At 44.7% G+C, this 14,778-nt stretch overlaps 1 protein-coding gene across 2 annotated transcripts in view; it reads right to left on the bottom strand.

Moving 5' to 3' along the window:
• The window catches only part of shcbp1 (SHC SH2-domain binding protein 1), a 39,336-nt gene extending 26,271 nt beyond the window's left edge, over positions 1-13,065 (bottom strand). The window contains exons 1-8 of one of the 2 annotated variants that reach the window (XM_084007029.1): positions 12,741-13,065; positions 11,813-12,022; positions 11,597-11,712; positions 10,995-11,203; positions 10,764-10,859; positions 9,910-10,140; positions 9,633-9,810; positions 1,441-1,561 (exon numbers count right to left, since the gene is read on the bottom strand). In XM_084007029.1, coding sequence (XP_083863155.1) covers positions 1,441-1,561; positions 9,633-9,810; positions 9,910-10,140; positions 10,764-10,859; positions 10,995-11,203; positions 11,597-11,712; positions 11,813-12,022; positions 12,741-12,906 — 1,327 coding nt within the window. In that variant the 5' untranslated portion in view covers positions 12,907-13,065. The remainder of the gene's footprint in view (positions 1-1,440; positions 1,562-9,632; positions 9,811-9,909; positions 10,141-10,763; positions 10,860-10,994; positions 11,204-11,596; positions 11,713-11,812; positions 12,023-12,740) is intronic. The other variant, XM_084007028.1, reaches the window with a different exon arrangement.
• Positions 13,066-14,778: the final 1,713 nt, after the last annotated feature.

Raw genomic sequence — 14,778 nt, 5'->3', positions numbered from 1 at the left:
AACCAACTGTCATCCTATCTCTCGCAGAACAACCTCCTTGACCCTAATCAATCAGGATTCAGGACTGCTCACTCCACTGAGACGGCCCTCCTCACAGTGACCGAGTCCCTGCGAGACGCCAGAGCCTCATCCCACTCCTCCGTTCTCATTCTCCTCGACCTATCTGCTGCATTCGACACAGTCAACCACCAAATCCTCCTCTCCACTTTGGCTGAAATTGGCATAACTGACTCTGCTCTCACCTGGTTTACATCATACCTGACAAATCGCACCTTTCAGGTCGCATGGAATGGCTCTATGTCCAAACCCTGTTCTCTGGACACGGGTGTCCCTCAAGGCTCAGTATTAGGACCACTTCTGTTCTCACTATACACCAGATCACTAGGTTCTGTTATTACATCGCATGGATTCTCCTACCATTGCTACGCAGATGACACCCTGCTGTTCCTCTCTTTTCCCCCAACCTCTGACACTCACATTGCAACTCGCATCTCGGACTGTCTGGCTGACATCTCTGTCTGGACAACTGCACATCACCTCAAGCTTAACCTGAATAAAACTGAACTCCTCTTCATCCCAGGGAAAGACTGCCCTCGCATGGACCTGTCGGTCACTGTCGAGGGCATCACAGTATTACCTTCCTCAACTGCGAGGAACCTGGGTGTAATCCTCGATGACCAACTATCCTGCACCCCCAACATCACTGCTGTGGCCCGATCCTGCAGATTTGCCCTCTACAATATCCACAGGATTCGGACTTTCCTCACAAAGGATGCAACGCAACTCCTGGTCCAAGCACTGGTCATCTCCCACATTGAGTACTGCAACTCTCTCCTGGCCAGACTCCCGGCCATTGCAGCGCATTCAGAACGCTGCAGCACGCCTTATCTTCAATCTACCCAAATTCTCCCATGTGACCCCCCTCCTCCGTGACCTCCACTGGCTCCCTGTTGCAGCACGCATCCAATTCAAGACGATGGCACTGGCCTTCAGGGCCATCAATGGAACGGCACCCATCTACCTTCAAACACTGGTCAAACCTCATGCCCCGAAGCAAGCACTTCGCTCCTCTACTTCAGCTGGCCGGCTGGTACCACCATCGCTGAAATCAAACAAATGTCGCTCAGCAAAGTCCAGACTCTTCTCTGTTCTGGCGCCTCAGTGGTGGAACGAACTCCCGACTAATGTCAGGACAGCAGAGTCATTTGCCATCTTCCGAAAAAGGCTCAAGACTCACCTGTTCAGACTTCACCTCGACTCTACATAGCATGACCCACTAATATTCGTTCGAATATATATATATTTTTTGATATTCGAATTATATTCGAATAACGAAGTTCGGAGTCAAAGCCCTATGCCAGATGGAGAAGCACTATCCTCTTTGTCCCCACTGTGGGATGAATAACATCTCATCTTATTTACAACTAAATAGCTACTTACCTTCTATAGTGATGGAGTCTGGCAGGCAGATGGAGGTGCTGACGCTGTAGATCCCTGGGAGAACAATGACCACGTCACCCTGATGACACATTTCCACTGCAGACGCCGGGTCTCTGTAGAACTACACACACACACACGCACACTAACGTTACTCACACTAACAACAGGTATCTCTGTGTGTTGGGTACCAGGATGTAACGTTACACACTAACAACAGGTCTCTCTGCGTGTTGGGTACCAGGATGTAACGTTACTCACACTAACAACAGGTCTCTCTCTGTGTGTTGGGTACCAGGATGTAATGTTACTCACACTAACAACAGGTCTCTCTTTGTGTGTTGGGTACCAGGATGTAATGTTACTCACACTAACAACAGGTCTCTCTGTGTGTTGGGTACCAGGATGTAACCTTACTCACACCAACAACAGGTCTCTCTTTGGGGCGACTGTGGCTCAGGTGGTAGAGCGGGTCGTCAGTATGCCCCAGGGCAGCTGTGGTTGTTGAATGAATGGAACCTGAAACCCTGTCAGAGCGCTTTGAGTGTCTTGAAAAACGCCATACAAATCCAATCCATTATTTTTATTATTTTGTGTGTTGGGGGGGAAGTAACATTACTCACACTAACAACAGGTCTCTCTCCTTCTTTCCCTTCATGCTGATAAAAAGAGTCGCTGGATGAAACACATCAGCTAAGATAATGTTACATTAGTGATGGAACGTAGCTAAGTTAACGAGGTAGCTTGCAAGCTAACGGGTGTGTTGGTGCTGTACGTTGTGTGAGACCAGAGATGTAGTTCACTGAGCCGTTAATTATACGACGACAAACCTACGCACACCGAAACTTCCTGGACTTGAAACATTATCTTTTCATTGACAAACATCCTATTAGTAATTTATGGTGCAATTCAAACAGGACCAAAAAAGCATTTGTATCCCTCCGTTGACTACTGTTAATATTTTTCCTGAAATAAGGTCCCATGGGAACACAGGAAGGGGTGGGACTTAGCCTATCAACAGCAGCCAATAGGCTTGTTGGAGATGACCTGTGCCTCGCCTGGAAAGTAGACGAGAGCAGGCGGAGCAACAGGAGGCGGAGCCTAAAAGCTGCGCTCCAGTCCGACAGTTTCCATCGGCCTTCGAAGATTTGACAGGAAGTCATAGAAAAAGTTACATCCCGTTAGACGTGATCTGTAGGCTATCTGTAGTTTGCGACCACATTTGCATTTATTTATATTTGTCCATAAATATCTGTGGAAATCAGAATACTTTAGTAATCCCTCAGGAAAATGACCAGCTGCAGCTGCTTTATAAGAGAAAGAGAAGAAAGAGAGTCAAATAAGTATAAAAATATAAAGTATAAAATAATGCCACTAAATATAAGTAATGTATGAACATAATGTATGTATATAAAACATACGGTAGAGTAGAGTATCTGCTGTTGAGGTAGTATGATATAATCTAGTGCACACAAGTAAAATTCGACAGAATACTGTATTTAATGTGTAAAATCGCGCACTGCTCAGAGTTCCCTATGTTGTAGTTCTGTCTGAATGTATAGTGTAGGGCTGCAACGATTCATCGAGTTACTCGATTATGAAAATTCCTCGAGGCAAAACATCTGCCTCGAAGCCTCGTTAAATTCCTATGACGCGCCTATGTGCAGGGATCCGATTGTTCCACACGGACCGTTGTTCAGGAAGCACACCAGCGCGTCATACACGGTCATTCATTCTGAATTTAGTTGGCGCGATGGCGGAAAGTCAGCCTTAGAATGTCCGTAAACGACAGAGAGTATCGGGGCTAAACAACGGTATCCTGCTTGCCCATGTGAGCGATTTATTTCTGACAACAAAACGAATGCGTAAAGTTGTAACATATGTGACTAGATGTCTCCTCGTCTCCGTGGCGCATTTATCCGTTTTGTTTATGTATATCGATCACTTCTCATCCGCCATCTTGCGAGTGACGTATAGAGTTACGTTTATGCATCGGACGCTCGTATTGGCTCCCGTAGCGGCTTTTACAGCCAATCGGAAAGCCTGATTTACGCTTGGCTGTGAGTTGTTGTGTTTGCCCAAACGGGAGACACGGAGGAGTTCAGAGCAGAGAAAAGAACGGTCAAACAGTTACTGTAGTGATAGAGAAAGCTAAATACATAAATGGCACAGAAGAAGTACACTATATACACACATATTTAGGGCAGGGAGAGGAAAGGGCCATTGCTGGCAAAACAAAACGTAAATTAAATGTTATCCATGTTTTATCCAAGTTGATTTAACTGTATTGTTAAATTCTCACTGGCACTTAATAAATGGGCTTAGTTTTGGAGCCAAATTTTGGATTTGGAATGAATACCTCTGTTTATTTTTTTTAGAAATGCTTGATCATTTTACAGCCACATCATTTTCATTATGCATTATTTGTTTTGGTTGTTTAAAAACGCAATTTTTTTTTATCCGATTCCTCGATTAATCGATCGATAAAGTGCTAAATTAATCGATTACAAAAAGAATCGATAGCTGCAGCCCTAGTATAGTGAGAATTATTTTACCCTATATAATGGACTCAAAGTATCCCACAATTCATCTTGACAAGTAGTGTACAAGTGATGGTCACCTGAGTATTATATATCATCATGCATTGCTGTGAAGGAAAAATGACAGACAGACAAGAGAGCAGTGTGATGAGACTAGGGATGGCCAAAACTAAAAAATTTTTTTGACCGACCACCGAGCCTCATTAACCGTTTAACTGATCAGATTAAAATGCGCTATTAAAATGCCCCCCCCCCCCCCCCCGCTTATCTCTCTCTCCCGTTCTGTGAGTGTATTTATGAGTTTTCTTTCAATTGTTTGTTTGTAAAAGGGCTGTTTTTGTGTGTGTGAAAGTGTGTGTGCAATTGTTTGTTGGGGGCAACGTGCTCTGCGTGGCACAACGGAGGCTGCACCCGCGGAGTTTGAAAAACTGACCCGCCCGCGAAGGTTGCCGGTGCCCCGGTTACTGTGTGGGGCACTCTAGTTGTTGCAGCGAGGCCGTTTTTTCCAGCCCCGGTGGGGCCGTCCGTCGCGGGGAATGCCCCCGCGGAGTCAATCGCCCGTGGTTGCGGGGGGCTCTGGTCCCTGAAGTGTCTTCCGAGACAAACACTGCAGCCATAACAAGTTTGATTGAGCAGAGCGTTATGATTCAACAAATGATGGTGGAGGATATGTCAGCTGACGATCTCCTCAAAATGGCTCAGAAAAGAAAAACATTGAATCCGAAAAACCAAGCAGTAAAGTAAAGAAAACGAGCTCCCAGATGTCCACAGAGTCAGAGAGTGATTTTCTCCTGACTCAGCTGGACTCCCAGTGTCACTATTCTCCGGAGCAGACTAAAGGAGCCAGGCTGCTTAACGTAGGAGAGTTCTTTCCCGACCTACAGTTATTTGTTAGGTCAGCCAGGCCGCTCACAAGGAAGAGCAGTGGTGGGGAGGAGGTTTTAACAGGGAAAGAAATATTCAGATTAGAAAAGTTGATACTGAAGGTAAAAGCTCAAATCATCGATGATGAAGATGATTGCTATGCTTTTACCTTTTACTGACTGCTCTTCTTATCGTTTTTTATTTTTTATCTATGTGTGATTTTAATATCAGAACCTTAAACCTGAAAGGGGCCAGGTCTGATTTTAAACGAGCCGCTCTTTTTAAACTGATGGAGACTAGAAGAATCGATGTCATGCTAGTTCAAGAAACCCACAGCACCACAGACAATGAAAGTGACTGGAAAAGGGCTTTTAAAGGGGAGGTGATTTTAAGCCACAGGTCCAGTCTGAGTGGAGGAGTGGGGATTTTATTTGCTCAGAGCTTTTTACCTGCCTCTTTTACTGTTGATGAAGTCATTCCAGGTGTTTTATTAAAAGTTAAAGCTGTGTTTGAAATGTTAAACTTGTGTTTTTAAATGTCTACACTCCCACTAAAGCGGTGGACAGGGTAGCCTTTTTAAACATTTTAAGTGACTGTGTTAAGAACTGTGAAGATGATGGTTTTATGTTTTTAGGGGGTGATTTTAACTGCACAGAAAATCCAACCTTAGACAGGAACCATCCTGAGCCACACCCTCCTTCATTAACGATCGGTGTCACATATTACTGTATAAGAAATACCCAAAGACGCGTTTTCTTCAAATATTCCAGAGAACCATTCCGTCAATTTGTGAGAAGATACCTGAGGTCATCTAGAATGCACCTGAAGTGAAAGTAGTCATTGGAAACAGGCCATTTAAATTTAATGAATTTTTAACGATCGGTGTCACATATTACTGTATAAGAAATATCCAAAGGTTCTCTGGAATATGGAATGTGGACAGGGTAGCCTTTTTAAACATTTTAAGTGACTGTGTTAAGAACTGTGAGGATGATGGTTTTATGTTTTTAGGGGGTGATTTTAACTGCACAGAAAATCCAACCTTAGACAGGAACCATCCTGAGCCACACCCTCCTTCATCTCACACACCAAGGAGAACCAGGAGCTGAGTGATGTGTGGAGGGTTTTTAACAGTCAGCACAGACAGTACACCTGGAGCCACAGTAGGGAGGGGGTTTTATCTCTGGCCAGACTGGACCGCCTTTGATGGACCCAGATGGGCGCCCCATCTCGCTTCTTCTTTGGGCTGGAGCGGAAAAATGGACAAAGGAAGACCATTCATTCTTTACGAACGGGTAGCGGCTCCCAAGTCTCAGACTCTTCTGAGATCAGGAAGTATGCTGCAGAGTTTTACAGAAACTTGTTTAAGAGTGAGTGGACACATAATCCAGATGTGCACAGCAGCCTCCTCAGCGGTCTCCCTCAGGTCAGCCAGGCTGACAACAGCAGACTGGCAGCAGAGGTGACGCTGCAGGAGCTCCACACTGCCACCATGAGCCTGCAGAGCGGCTGAGCTCCAGGCATGGACGGCCTTCCTGTTGACTTTTACAAGTCCTTCTTGTCCATAATAGGACCACATCTGCTTGAGGTCATAAATAGAAGCCTGAAGACCGGCAAACTGCCTCTGAGCTGCAAGAGGGCCGCGATAACCCTGCTGCCAAAAAAGGGAGACCTGCAGGAGCTTAAAAACTGGAGGCCGGTCTCATTGCTGTGCACAGATTATAAGATCCTGTCCAAAGCTCTGGCCCTTAGACTGAGAGAGGTGATGGCGTCTATCGTCCACCCTGACCAGACCTAATGTGTGCCCGGCAGGCTCATCAGCGACAACGTCACTTTAATTCGAGACGTTTTGGAGCTCTCCAGTTCATTGGGTATAGAGACTGGTCTGATTTCAATAGACCAAGAAAAGGCTTTTGACCGGGTTGAACACCAGTACCTGTGGCAGACTCTGGCTGCTTTTGGGTTCAACCCTGGCTTCATAGCCATGGTCCAGGTTCTCTATAGTGACATTGCAAGCGTTCTGAAAATTAACGGCGGGCTGAGCGCACCATTTGAGATCCAGAGAGGGGTAAGGCAGGGCTCCTCTCTCTCTGGGATGTTATATTCGGTAGCCACCGAGCCTCTGCTCCACAAACTCAGAGCTAAACTTACAGGTTTGTTTCCCCCAGTGTCCCGTGTCTTTTAAACTGTCTGTGTACGCGGATGATCTTGTTGTTTTAGTTAATTCCCAACATGTTGACATTTTAACTGACACTGTGAATAACTTTGGTTTTATTTCATCTGCTAGAGTGAACTGGGGGAAAAGCGAGGCTCTGATGGCAGGAGGGGAGCTGGGGGGCCGGCTCGGGCTGCCTGGTGGACTACAGTGGAAAAGAGGAGGATTCAAATACCTTGGAGTCTTCCTGGGGGATGAGACCAACACCAAAACAAAACTGGGATAATGTCCTGGAGGAGGTCAAAGGGCGGCTGGAGAAGTGGAGGTGGCTACTCCCCAAAATGTCGTATAGAGGCCGAACCTTAATAGCCAATAACCTGGTCTCATCCTCCCTGTGGAACCGGCTGGCCTGTGTTGATCCCCCGGTTTCTCTCCTGTCTAAAATTCAGTCGGTTTTAGTTGATTTTATTTGGGACAAGTTGCACTGGGTCCCACAGAGTGTCATGTTTTTACCTAAAAAGGAGGGGGGCAGGGCTTGGTCCATCTGGCCAGCAGGGGCACGGCTTTCCACCTCCAGTTCATCCAAAGATTACTGACCGGACCAAAGGACACTCTGTGGAGACCCCTGTCCCGCTGCATTCTGCAGGGTTTTAGAGGCCTGGGTCATGATTTAAATTTTTAATGTTCATACCGAACATGAGCACATCTCCTTTACCTGCTTTTTATAAAAGTGTTTTTAGGGTGTGGAACCTGCTGAGGAAAGAGAGGAGGGGGCAAGCAGACTCCCTGCACTGGATCCTTCAAGAGCCGGTCCTGTGGGGGACCCGTCTGGACCTCTCGCGTTGTTTTAGAGACGCTGGTGTAATGCCGCCAACCGCTTCAAAGTCTTGCGATACCCGATCCATGACTCTATAACCGATTCATCTAGGAATTCATTGATAATTCGTATCGATTGAGGAGGCTGCTACCGATGCAGCCGTATCTCTCACTTATTGAACCGAATATCCGGTCGCATCGGTTTATCGTTTACCACCCTATTACAGAGCAGCAGGAGATCTGGACACTTTCCAGCAGGTTTGGTGTTTTAATCAGGTGTTGTGTTCTGTGGAAAACCAGACACTGCAGTTTGGAGATGTGCTCATGTGAATGAAGTATTTATTTATGTATTTATGTATTTATTCATTTACTCTAAGGAGTAAGAGTGGGTATGTTTGAATGTATTATTATGGCAACTTCGGAATGCGTAAAAGACGCACCTGCCAATGCAGGTCTAACTCACTGTGTGCCTTCTAACAACAGACAGAACAACTCTCTTTTTTGTATAATTATTATTCTTTATTTCGTTAACTTTGTTGTGAGATCCGAACCAACCCTGTGTGGCCTTGCGCAAAATGTTTTTATTTGGGCTATTAAGTATAAACATGCGATTTATGAAAAATTGTGTGTGAGGGATAATTTGTTCACTTCACACAAAAAAAGATCTTGTGATGAGATGGCAAACTGTAGTCTTGTAGTCTACTCCTAGTCACGTAGCGTGTAGTCTACTACTGTGTATAATAATTGAGATCGCATTCTCTGCACCTCGCATGCAGGAATAATTAAGACTTGAGGAGAAATTATACAGTGGGAGACGCTGTGTCTGTCCAACTTCCAATAAGTCACCTCATCCGATCATATTTTGTGTGAATTGAGACAACAAACACTCCACAGTCCAAGCTGACCTGGTTTTTAAATTTTTTTTTAACCGACTACCGACAAGTTTAAATCGTAACGTTGATACGGTCAACCACCGGTCAAACGGTCACCGGTTAACATCCCTAGATGAGACAAATCTATGAAATAGAGCATCATTACACAGATGGTCACAAAGTACTTTTATTCATTTATTAATTTGGGAAAATATACTTATTGCCTGCTCAATGACGATGGCAGCGTATAGTGCTCCTTTTGTTTTTATGGATCGTCAACCTTTGATCTGACAAATTGTGTGACAGCAGTGACGTAATTAACGAAGTAGAGAAATTGACCAGAGTAGTGTCCTAAAGTTTATTTTCATCTCTCTCTCTCTCTCTCTCTCGGGCGGGGATGGGGTTTTGGGTGTCTACAGTAATATGGCTTATTAATTTCATGAGGTTATTTACTTACCCACGATGAAAAAAATAGCTCTGAATGAATAACAGCTGAGCAGAAGCACTTGTCGACCGTCGCGGAGAAATACGCGTCTGGTCTGAACAGGGGGGCAGCAGATCATGTGTGATTTTCGTGGCCGTGACGCTTTGCAGCAGCTGGTGTGAACCTGGCGTCATGCCGGCGTGAACCGGGCGGCCGCTGAAGCACCGCGAACGGAGCACGCTTCCTTTCGGCGCCTTTGTTAACCGATAGTGCAGTTCAGACCAGACGCGAAGCGCCGCGATCCTGCGCGGCCGTCTCTCGGCGCAGCGAGCAGAGTGCCAGGGGGATTTGAATGGGACTTAATGTATCGATACTCGTGGCTAAAAAATCTATACTTTCTGTGGAAACAAAATATCGATTTATATCGCAGAATCGATAAAATCGCTCAGCCCTACTATATAGTCCACAATATAGCACTGTGGCCCACTACTGGGTAGCTGAGAATGTGTGTGCGTGGTACTCACCTGAATCTCAGTGTCCTCAGAGGAACACAGAGGCAGCAGTCTGTCACTGAGGAGGGACTGCAGCTGGATGGTACTGCAGGACGCTGTGACCACATGCACCACCTTCATACCCGATGCTCTGAGCCCACGGCTTTCCACACATTGTTGCCTGGCGTTACCTCTGTAGCCCAGCACATACCTGGAAGGTAAAGAACGACAAAGACATTGAGATAGGGTTGAACAAGAGGGACAAAGAGGAAGTAGTGGCGATGGTTTAAAATCTCTCTAGACCCCTTACCTCAACAAGGGGTTCTCGATGATGTGCAGCTTGCGTTTGAATGTCTCCAGCTGGTCGTTAAGCTTCAGACCCTCCACCATGGACACATTGTCCAGCTCTGAGTCCGAGTCACTGCTCAGGGCGCTACGTAGCACAGAGAACTCCTGGAAGCACTGGGAGCAGGTTTCAAGTAAGGACTGGTACTCTGCCACCAGGCCTGCAGGAACTCTGTCTTCTAAGATGTCATAGTAGCTGAGAGAAGACACATTTTTAAATAGGATTCAGGAAAATGAGAAGACTCGCATTACTCACACAAGTTTAACCATGGGATAATTTGTGTTTATCTGCTTCATGCACGCTTGACGCACTGGAGAGGAGGGGGGAAACAACAAGGTTTGCTCCATCATGGCTAAAATAACCACTATTGCGGCTTTGTACATGTTATGAAGAACCAGATACGCCAGGAAACCAAACATTGTAGCTGCTCCATCAACACTCTAAATAAGGTAATCTAGACATAAATATGGCAGTGACCTTGTCGTTTGGACCACAGACAGTCTTTGGTTCCTCTGGTCTGGTCTCTGGACTAATGTGAGCTACTATCGTAGACCTCTGGGGGACAACAGACAGTCTCTGGTTTCTCCACATAGTCTGGTCTGGTCTCTGGACTAATGTGAGCTACTATCTAGACCTCTGGGGGCCACAGACACAGGAGACAAAATTTGTTTCCCTCATTTCTCATTCAGCAACGTCAGGAGGATTATTCACATTCTGCATTGCATTTGTGTGCTATAGCACCATGCAGAAAATTCACTTTGCGTTTAAACACAGCATGACAAATTCTACATAATCACCCAGACGCAAAGTGGACTCACAGCCTGAGACGTGGTTCCACACAACGAACAAAGTAGTCGAAGTCATCATCTTCATCTTCCTCATCCCACTGCCTCCAGATGTGTATATAGAAAAACCTGCAGATAGAAGAGTAGAGTGGGGAAGAGGACATGATGGTACTGCTGACCAGTAAACTTTATCAGACTTTTTAAAAAATGTGCCCACATAATAACAAGTGAACTCAAGACACAGGATCAACTCGGGAGTCCCACCTGAGGTGCTCAAGAGCGAGGGCAGTCTGATCAAAGTCCCCAGACTGGTCGTACACCACGTGGAGCTGCTGCAGAGGGACTCTATGCTGAGTGGCCTCCAGCAGAGACTTCATGGCCTCCTCAGTGAGTTCACAGCCTCTGGTGTCACACTGCAGAGGCAGCACCAGCCTCACACATGCCTTCAGATCCTTCAAGTCCACATCACACACCTGAAATCATGAACAGCTCAGATCAATGAGCGGTCACAAGTAAAATTTCAATCTAAGTATTGTAAAAAAACAAAACAACAACAACCTAAAAAGCAGATCAGAGTATGCTTCCATCAACTACTGCTCTGTGGATAGACTCAAAAGAAGTTCACCCTTTTTTTAGCCTCATAAAAAACACTTTTCCGTCGTTGTCTGGAATTAACTGATCACTACGACCAGCGAAAATTCAACAGGTCAGTCAAGCCAACAGAGATTGCACCCTCCTGTTAAATGACATCTACATTATCTGGGAGTCAAGTTCCTCCAAATCTTTTTTTGACTCAAGATCGACATAGGGCCAAATGGTGTCAAAATAAAAATATGAAATTAAAAAAAAAAAACTTGTTGTCTGACCTCCACCAGGACATCGAAGACATCAGTAGACCACAGAGCTGACCAATCACACGGTTCCACCACCTTCTCCAGGTAGTCTGCTGTGAAGGCCTGTACCTCGGATGGCTTACAGTCTCCTACAAAGCAATATATACACAGTGATTGAGATTAGGAATGACTCAAAATTATGATAATTATTTTGCACAAGTCTGCATATATAAGAACGCTTGAGTATACCGAGCATATAGTCTTGGTATGCCTTGAACCTCTCATAGAACAGCAGGTGGCTGGTCTGGAAGGTGTCAGGAAGACTCAAATTCACTCCTCCATGGTGCTCACGTCTCTGCAGCTGAGTCCCTGACTTTTCAGAGTTCAAATGGTCTGTGCCACTGTCGTCGTCGTCGTCATCATCATCACTGTCATCCTCCTCTTCATTCTGAAACAGAGCTGTTGGGGGGGAAAAACGTATTTTACACATCACTAAGTTAAAACACAGCACAAACTACTTCTTATGTAGAGATCATGGAATATAGATTAAGAATGGACGAAGTCATTATGATTTCACAAAGTGGTTTGTGGACGACGGTTTTGAAGCATTGAGTTGGGAATTTTGGCCGTTACCATGTTGTAATTTTTGCAACCAGTGAATTGTTAGTCATCTTAGTAGCTAACTGCACTGATAGTGACGGTAGTGAGGGCGCGCCTTTCTGAGATAATTAATCAAGTGATCATTTTCTCAGAGACTTCCATGCAGTCTGACTGCTTTTTGCAACCAGGAGGAGACACCCCGGCCTATAGAGAGAATGAGAGTTTAAGGCACTGCAGATTTGGCTTCACTTTTCAGATTAGGAGGTTTCTGCATGGTAGAAATTAGTTAGGAAGTACTCGCTAACTGTGTAACAATTGCTAATTGACAAAACTAATTTTAGCATGCTAACGTAGCTAATTTCTGACCCATTTCAATTTAGAAAGGATATCTTACCTGACTGTATAAAAAAGTAAACGGAATGTATTAGGCTAGACTGTGATGCTACATGGATTTCCTGTTTGTATAGATGGCTGCTCTTAATTTACGATTTCCAACGCTGCCAACGCTAGCGAACACATTGCCATTAGCTATCGCTGAAGTGGTTATCACAGAAAAATAAAAAAATATGACACAGACCTTGAGTTATATCGGACACATTATTATATCCAAATTCAGAAATCACGTTGTTTTTTTCCATGCCGAGTTCAACGTTCACATAGGAATCCAAGTCAACGATGTCTGCCATCTCGTTCCCTGTTGTCCTCGTCCCAGCAGACGGGTTTTCCCCTGCTTCCTGTTCCATTCAGGATTACAAAGAACTACTTAATACTTCGCCAAGTAAATAAGTTAATTTTAATGGGCTAACAATCAGCAAGCCGTTTTGTCAGTTTGACAAACACACTGAAACGTAACTGCAGTACGGTCTGTACCCGCCCTGATACTTTCAAAATATTCCCAGTCTGAAGACCAGCAGCCAATCCAGAGCAGTATAGCTGGAGGATGTCCCGCCCTAATGATGACGCACTTTTCGGCCCAATCGCTCGTTGGAGATGAACTACGCCTCGCCTGGAAAGGAAACGAGAGCAGGCGGAGCAGCAGAAGGCGGAGCCTAAAAGCTGTTCGAAATGCTATACTTACGTCCTACTCGTACTAAATTGTGACGTAAATTTGAGTACGTAGTGCGTTCACATCGGCCAAGAAGATTTGACAGGAAGTCATAGAAAAAGTTACATCCTGTTAGACGTGATCTGTAGGCTATCTGTAGTTTGCGACCACGTTCACATTTATTTCTATTTGTTCATAAATCCATCCATCCATCCATTTTCTACCGCTTTTCCTGTATTCAGGATCACGGGGGTTGTTCATAAATATATGTGGAAATCAGAATCATAATACTTTAGTAACAGACCGGGAAATTGTACAGCTGCCGTTATAAGAGACGTGTCAAATAACTATACAAATATAAAGTATAAAAGTATAAAATAATGACACTAAATATCAATAATGTATGAACATAAGGTGTTCTGCCTTCCACAAGAAATGCATTGTTTTCAGTTTATGTTCCTGTGTATCTTGCCTTAGCTTGGTAAATCCTGCCACACTGTGGTCAAATTGTGATACTGGCGCCAGTGTAAACATCAGTTTACTTTCGTTCTCTTCCTGATTCATTCGACAAAGAAAGACCACGCTGTAATATCGCTCCTGCAATCCTATCGAGAACACGTTTGAACTTTGGAAATGATTTGTCTGTAAGTAAATGTCATACGATTTCTTACTAGTCTTTGTTAAGATTGACAAGAATTATGTCAAATACGTAGGATTCTGACTGATTTAAGATTAAAATGTAATCTGATTAGCAATGCTAGCTTCCGTGATTCCGTGTGTTAGCAATGAACATGAAATGTAAACTCATGTACGTTTTTATTTCTGTATTTGTACAGTTTTACAACAACTTAAGAGGAAAAGAGCATTCAGTAAAGAAACAGGAAAAGAAAGCCTTGTCTATTGGATTCCACTTCTTCTTAAAGTTGTTAGCTAGCTGTCTAGTTTTGTAAGATTGGAACGCACTACAAGGGCAGCATATAAGGTATGTATATAAAGCACTATACGGTATCCAGATAGCAAAAACCTTTTGGCATCATTTTGGCCCAAATCTGGCTGGTCAGTTTGGCAAGATTATGGCCAGGCTTCCGGGCCCTAAATGGCCCAAAATAGGCAAGCCAAAATCAAACCAAAAGGAGGCCAAAACTCAACCCCAAAAAAATGTGGCCTTCCAAAATACAGCCATAACCGTCCCAGAAGAGCCCCAAATCCCCAGAATCCAGCCAAAAAGAGGCCAAAACTAATTGTGGACTTCCAAAATACAGCCATAATTGCCCCAGAAGAGCTCCAAATCCCCACAACCCAGCCAAAAAGTAGCCCCCCCCCACACTTCATAATTATTTACTGCTGTATTTGAAAAACAAATACGAAGATTTAAATCATTACTTCTTTTTTTTATTAGTTGTACGGCCAGGTACAGAAAGAGAATGCAGGCCAAAAACAGACAGTAGGCTTGTTCGGGATGGTCTTGGCTTGACTTGACTTGACTTACCACGCCGACGAGAGCTGCAGGTGTCTGAGGGGGCGGGCTCTAAAAGAGACGGCAGCCAAACGCCGTCAAGTCGGACAACAA

This window comes from Eutrigla gurnardus, assembly GCF_963514095.1.
Source record: "Eutrigla gurnardus genome assembly, chromosome: 1".
NCBI classification, from domain to species: domain Eukaryota; kingdom Metazoa; phylum Chordata; class Actinopteri; order Perciformes; family Triglidae; genus Eutrigla; species Eutrigla gurnardus.
This window is presented reverse-complemented; position numbering and strand designations above follow the sequence as displayed.